This window comes from Lycium ferocissimum, unplaced genomic scaffold, assembly GCF_029784015.1.
Source record: "Lycium ferocissimum isolate CSIRO_LF1 unplaced genomic scaffold, AGI_CSIRO_Lferr_CH_V1 ctg11032, whole genome shotgun sequence".
In the NCBI taxonomy this organism is placed as follows: domain Eukaryota; kingdom Viridiplantae; phylum Streptophyta; class Magnoliopsida; order Solanales; family Solanaceae; genus Lycium; species Lycium ferocissimum.
Window position 1 is genome coordinate 20,220 of NW_026713615.1, and position 6,942 is coordinate 27,161.

At 37.2% G+C, this 6,942-nt stretch overlaps 1 protein-coding gene across 1 annotated transcript; it reads left to right on the forward strand.

The window, feature by feature from the left end:
• The first annotated feature begins 299 nt into the window (after nt 1-299).
• Nucleotides 300-1,514, forward strand: LOC132041682 (uncharacterized). The gene is made up of 2 exons (XM_059432391.1): nt 300-690; nt 1,141-1,514. Exons 1-2 carry the CDS (start codon nt 300-302, stop codon nt 1,512-1,514), a joined length of 765 nt encoding a protein of 254 aa, XP_059288374.1.
• Nucleotides 1,515-6,942: the final 5,428 nt, after the last annotated feature.

Genomic DNA, 6,942 nt, shown 5'->3' on the forward strand with positions numbered 1-6,942 from the left:
ATCTGAAGTGGGGAATAATTGTAGAACGATGGGTCATAGCACTCCTGTTATGACACCTTTATTTCAGCAGATGGCTGAGTTATTTCGTCACTTGGCTGGAACACTGTATGACCCTAATGAAGTGAATTTTGAGAAGACGAGGAAAATGGGTGGAGTTGAGTTTGAAGGCACTACTGATCCCACGGAAGCTGAACAATGGCTTGAGCGCATGGAGAGTCTTTGATCAATTAGAGTGCTCTAATGCTGCCAAATTCAAGTAGGCTATCTCTCTTTTACAAAAAGATGCCTATGATTGGTGGATGACCGTGCCTAATGCAAAAGCAAGACCTACAGTTCTTACTTGGAATGACTTTGTGGATGCATTCCGTATGAAATATGTCCCTCCTTTCTATTGTGATGCAAAGAAGAAGGAGTTTCTGGATCTAGAGCAAAGGAGTATGTCTATTGCAGAGTATCAACAAAAGTTTCTCAGGCTTTCTCGTTATGCTGGAGGTAATATCTCTGACGAAAAAGATAAATGCAGGAGATTTGAATATGGGTTGAATGACTCCATCCGAAAATCTATGGCGGTCCTACAACATGATAATTTTGACAAACTAGTTTCAGCTGCTCTTACTTGGGAAAGAATCGACAAGGAAGAAGCTAGTAGAAATGAGAACAAGTCCAAAAAAGCTAATTCAGATCATGGAGGTCCATCCAAAAAGGGAAGTTTGATCATTCTAGGCACGGTAGTGTTCACAAGTCGGCTCAACATAAGCAAAGTCGATCAAATTTTTCTTCGCTAGCACTCCAAGTGATAGCCAAGGCAGAATCGTGTACCCACTTGTCCTCAATGTGGGAAGAATCCTATGGTGCTTGCGGAAAGCTTCGGTGCTTGTTTTAATTGTGGAAGCCTTGATCACAAAGTGAAGGATTGTCCTAATCCTAATCCTATGTCTTTTCCACATTCGAGGGCCGGTCCGGAAATCTATTACTACTCCTTCTCAAAGGAACATAGGTACAAGATCTAGAAACACTCAAGCAGTGGGTTCAAGTGGAGCTAATTAGGCTAGTGGGTCAAGAGCTACTGCACGATTTTATGTCTCCTGAAAATTGAAACTGCATGAGTTGATTATCCTACTCATGACCTTGAGCTTGCAGCCATTGTGTTTGCTTTGAAAATTTGGAGGCATTACTTGTATGGAGAAAAGTGTCATATATTTACTGATCACCAGAGCTTGAAATACTTAGGTACACAAAAGGAATTAAACTTGGGACAACGTAGGTGGCTTGAACTCATCAAAGATTATGATTGCATGATTGGCTATCATCCGGGTAAGGCCAATGTGGTTGCAGATGCTTTAAGTCGCAAATCTTTTGCAAGTTTATCTCTAAGTCCATTGCCTTTGTTTCCTGAATTAAGAGCCATGAACGCTTGTCTTGCATTTAATTCTGATGGTTCAATTTTTGCTAGTTTGCAAGCCAAACCAATCCGTGAAATTAGTCAAAGAGGTTCAAGATGGGAAACAGCTTGATTTTTCATTGAGAGGATAAAGTACTATTTTCTCAAGGTAGATTATGTGTTCCTAAAGATGACAACTTGAGGAAAGAAATTCTAAATGAAGCACATACTTCACCATTAACAATGCATCCTGGAGGTACTAAAATGTACCAAACCATCAAAGAACACTATCCGTGGAATGGTATGAAGAAAGACATTGCGGAATTTAAATCTAAATGCTTTGTTTGTCAACAAATAAAGGCCGAGCATCAAGCCAGCTGATTTGTTACAACCCTTATCGATACCTGAGTGGAAAAGGGAAAGAATAACTATGGACTTTGTTTCTGGACTTCCACGCACTCGGAGAAATCATGATGCAATTTGGGTTATAGTTGATAGGCTAACCAAGAGTGCTTATTTCTTGGCCATCAGAGTAGACTACCCACTTGAACATTCAGCAGAATTATACGTTAGTGAGATTGTGAGTTTTGCATGGAGTTCTGTTTCTATTATGTGACCGAGACCCGAGGTTTACATCCGGATACTCGGACTAGCTTGCAAGAAGCTTTGGGCACTAGGTTGAACTTTAGTACTTCTTTCCATCCTCAGACAGACGGCCAGTCCGAGAGGGTAATTCAAATCTTGGAAGATATGCTTCGAGCTTGCATTATGGAATTTGAGGGTAATTGGGACAGACACCTAGCCTTGATAGAATTTGCTTACAATAATAGCTACCAATCAAGCATTGGCATGCCTCATGAAGCATTATATGGGAAAAAATGTAGAACTCCTCTTTGTTGGAGTGAAGTTGGTGAAAGAAAATTGGTTGGTCTGAGATTGTGCGACAACTCAAGATAAAGTAAAAATCATCAAGAATCGTCTAAAAATTGCTTCGGATAGACAAAAGTCTTATGCTGATCTTAAGAGGTGTGAGATTGATCATCAAGTGGGAGATAAGGTATTTTTAAAGGTTTCTCCATGGAAGAAGATTATTAGATTTGACCAAAAAGGAAAACTTAGTCCTCGATTTATTGGACCATATGAGGTACTTGAGAGAGTTGGCCCGCTTTTCCATGTTTCTATGCTTTAGAAGATATCATTCGATCTATCTCCTATCTCATATTCTTCCTGTTGAATCCATTGAGGTCAGTCTTGACTTGACATATGAAGAGGAACCTATCTAAATCTTGACATGTGAGGTAAAAGAGCTTAGAAAGAAGAAAATCCCCTCAGTAAAAGTCCTACGGAGAAATCATTCTGGCAAAGAAGCTACTTGGGAGCGAGGAGAGGACATGTGAATACAATACCCACACTTGTTCTAAGACTAGTATAAGGTAAATTTCGGGACGAAATTTCTTTTAAGGGGGAGAGAGTAGTAACATCCAAGATTTATTATTGGCATTCAAATAATCTTGCTCTTGTAGTAAATACTTTTTATTATTTTTCTTGAGTTTAAATTTTAATTTTTGTTTGGAAATAAATAAATTTGGACTTGTCATATTTTTTTTTGGATATTGAAGCCCATTAGTAAGACCCATTTGATAAAAATGGGTACTACAAGGAAAGAAGACCATTTCTTTCACCCCACTCTCTACTTGTTCTTCTTCTACTCCTAAACCCTCCATTAGAAATCCCAATCCACCTAAACTACTCTCCAAATATCACAAGATCCTCCTAGTTTTCATGGTTTGTATATATTTGGAAGGTTGCCACCAAGAATCAAATAGGTTAAGTCTTGTTTTGATAATCCTAGGTTTTGGGTTTGTGAAGAAGCTCAATCAATCTTGTGGTAAGCTTGTTGCTCCATATTATTTTGGGTGAAATATTCAAGTTTTTGTTAGAAATTTTGAAACCTTGAAGTAAGAAAATTTAATCCCGTTTTTGGAGTTTGGGCGGTTAGTATATTGACCATAACATTTTATCTATAAGGCGGAATTTGGTGATTCAAAATTCTGTGAAAATATAAGAAAATTACACAACTTTTGTGTTTTGTGAAAATTCTAATTCCTCTGTTTACTATGTCAAAAACAGACTGCAAGGCAAACACATAGTTGTCCAGAATTTTCTACTTAAAATTTTGCAATAATGATGACCTATTTAGCCCCGTTTTTGTTCGTCATGATTTAGCTTCTATATCTTTAAACTATAGAACTTAAGTGAGTATTCCATTGTGTATTTAAGGTACAAGAGGCTCTTGTGAAAGCTAAGGAAGTCGATATAATTGCTTGATCGTTGCCTTGGGGATTGTAACTTCTTGGTGTTTTTCTTTGAGCTTTAGAGGCACTAAAGCTCCAAGGTTTGCACATATTCTTCAATTTCACATTTTATTTAGTTGAAGTATGTTGAATATCTTGAGCTTGGGTAAAACTTGTCTTTACTTTAATTTGCTATCCTATTCGGTTATTGCTAGTTAAATTCTTATTTCGCTATGTTTAATTGGGTATGAACACTTTGAGCCACTCGGTAACTTTGAATAGCATTTGGTATCATGTGGAATGCTTTGTAAGACAAACTAACTCGCCCACATATACGGATTGCTTGAGCATTATAGCATTCTCGTTGGGACTTTGTCCTTCTTGTGATAGTGACTTGTCACTTATATTGGCATGCCTCTTGAGATTATTCGGATCTTGTCCCATCTTGACTTTGGATTCACATTTCATCTTAATTATGGATCTTGGTCCATCTTAAGTATGAATGGAAGCCACTTTCAATATGGTTCTTGATTCTCTTGATTATTGGGTACGAGCCTACTTGATTTGGGACTCAGGTCCTTCTTGTTATTCGATTATGCTTTGATGTAATTGCATGATGTATGTGTTGGGCGAAATTAACCAAATGGTGAACTTTCTTGGATTCACTTTGGAAAACTTCTTAATACTTGAGATTTTGAATATTGATGTCTTGAACTATTTTAATATTTGATATTTATTTTCTTGAAAGGATTGCACTTTCATTTAGTTCTTGATGGTGATTTTGACAAGCTTATTCCTAGAATTTATTCTTGTACTCCTTACATTATATTTTTATTCTAAGTGTTAGTTAAGTTTATATGCCACTAAGCTTTATGGTTAGCGATAGTTTGTTACTATCGTAGGTGATGTTCCGAAAGAGACTTGAGGATGGCCATTTGAAGTACACTCTTTGGATGCTTAGATGAAGATCACATTTGCATGAGCACGTTCATTTTGTATACTTTTAGGGACTTGTACGTGATCCATGTGATATACTTAGATATGCATTTTTGAATGAAATTTGGGTCATGATGCTAATATTTTGTAACTTGGTTTTGATGAATGACTTGACTATTCTGGGAGTGTCCATGCCCAAGTCTTGTAATATATCAAATTTAGTACTTGTGTTGAACTTGGGAACTTAACTAGTTTGTATTTGAGATTGGGCGTTGAATTTCATGCTTGGTATGAGCCTTGGATGTTGTAGCATGAAAAATATTTCTCTACTAAATGTTTGATAAATTCTAAAGTGTTGATTTAGCTCAAAATAGGTGTTGTCCATTTTTATGGTTGGATATTTCTATTTTGTTTTAGGAGGTTTCTTTTAGATCCTACTATTTTGAGATGTCATTTTTGGAAACTTGTTCACATGGGCCTATTTTTGCTACTAAATTATTGCGAATACCTTATTAAATAAATTTCTTCTGAACATTGTAAGTATGAAATTTTCTTTTGTTTCGTAAGTGGCATCCTCTCAAAGGGGGTTCTACATATCATCTAATGGCTTGGGTTATCTCCTTTTAATCAAGAATTGAACCATTAGAGTCATGAACTAAGTAAATTGAGGCTTAGGGTTTCATAAAAATGGTAGCTTGACCATGGAAACTGCTTATAATAGATGTTTTGATTAAATAGCCTTATAAATTGATAATTGGTGGTTGCTAAGGCAAATATCAGGTTGATTGACACCTAGAAATCATTCACCTATTGGAATGAGGCTAAAGGTAAGGGTGTTCTTGAGTTGATTTTGTGATTAGGGTAATTATGACTCATTGAGCATTATAATTGCTAGACTTTGAGCATTCCGAGGCTTTACGAAAGGGAAAGGCAATAGCAGAGTTATTCGCATTGTTCCAGCTCTACATTTGATTAGGTTACGGTCTACTTGAGTTAGATTTTGATTAGTTGATTGTATGTGTTGTTAAATTGATAGGAGAAAGCATGTTTAGTCTTCAAACATGATTATGTGTGGTTGAACTTCCTATATGCTATTGATTGAGTAATTATGTCGGCTTCGTGCCACTATTCATTATGTTGGGACTTACAGGTCGATGATGTTGTGATGAGAAGTTAATATGATCTTCTTGATGGAATTGAGATACAAATGATAATTTGATTATTGAAAATAATGTGACACGAGATACAGATACATATACATAAATGAAAAGGCTCATTTGGCTGTGGGTGAGGATGAGGCCTAGATATGAACAAGCACACGTGATCGGGGGTGAGGATGTGGCCTAGTTGTGAGCTCGGGTTCTGAGGAGTGAGTCTGGAAATAGTGGTCCATGGACACCATGGGTCCCCTGTAGGTCATGACTACTAAGCAAAGACATCAATTAGCATGTGTGTACAGCGTGTATATGGTTACTGTTGGTAGACTTACTTCCGTTGTTTGCTTCCGTGATTTGACTCTTGATATCATTAGTGACTTGATTTCTTATATCCTTGGGTGCCTTGTTGATTGGGTTATTGATTATGTGTTGTTGACCGGCCTGTCTATTTTATTAATTTTATGATGTATGCATGATACTTATCTTAGTCGGCCTATGATATCTACCGGTACATAGCGTTTGTCTTGAAATCTTGTCTTCTTGCATTCTTTTGGTACGCATTGTGATCCAAAGGCGTGCTACCCGACCTCATATCTAGCGTTGAAGCCGTTTCTTTGACAGATTTGGGTGAGCTTCTATCTATACCCCAGGTCTACCGAAGATTTTCTTTTATGATGTCTATTTCTATTCCAGACATTGTTGGTTAACTATTTAGACATCTTACATTCCTTAGACATGTTTTTTATTAGAGTCCTTGTACAGTGACTTTCGGATTTTGGGGTTTCTAATAGTTAGGACTTCCACATTTACTTCATTATTTTATGGCATGACTTAATTTGATTTATCTTGTGCTTGGATGATTAATGACTGAATGAATTGGTTAATATAAAACTGGACTTGAATGAATAGATGGCTTACGTGTTGGTTCGCCCCTTTGGGAGTTAGTGTGGGTGCGGGCCATGGCGAGTTGGGTCGTGACGGTAGTTGCATCGTAGCTTTAGATCTTACTCATCTCGTGTCTCATACGGACACGTCTAGTGTAGCCTCGGCGGTGATCGGTACCCACGTTCGTACTTATCTTCGAAATTGGGGCACTAGGAAAATTTCTTCTTTTCTTTCTTTTTCTTTGATTCCAATTTGGGATCCGGACGAAAAAATTAAAATTTCCCAGAAA

Excerpts from the sequence above, each read along its gene's own strand:
- LOC132041682 (XM_059432391.1), top strand. The coding sequence starts at position 300 with ATGACCGTGCCTAATGCAAAAGCAAGACCTACAGTTCTTACTTGGAAT. Across the intron at positions 691-1,140 it reads AGCTAATTCAGATCATGGAG|CCATTGTGTTTGCTTTGAAA; the intron begins GTCCATCCAAAA and ends TTGAGCTTGCAG.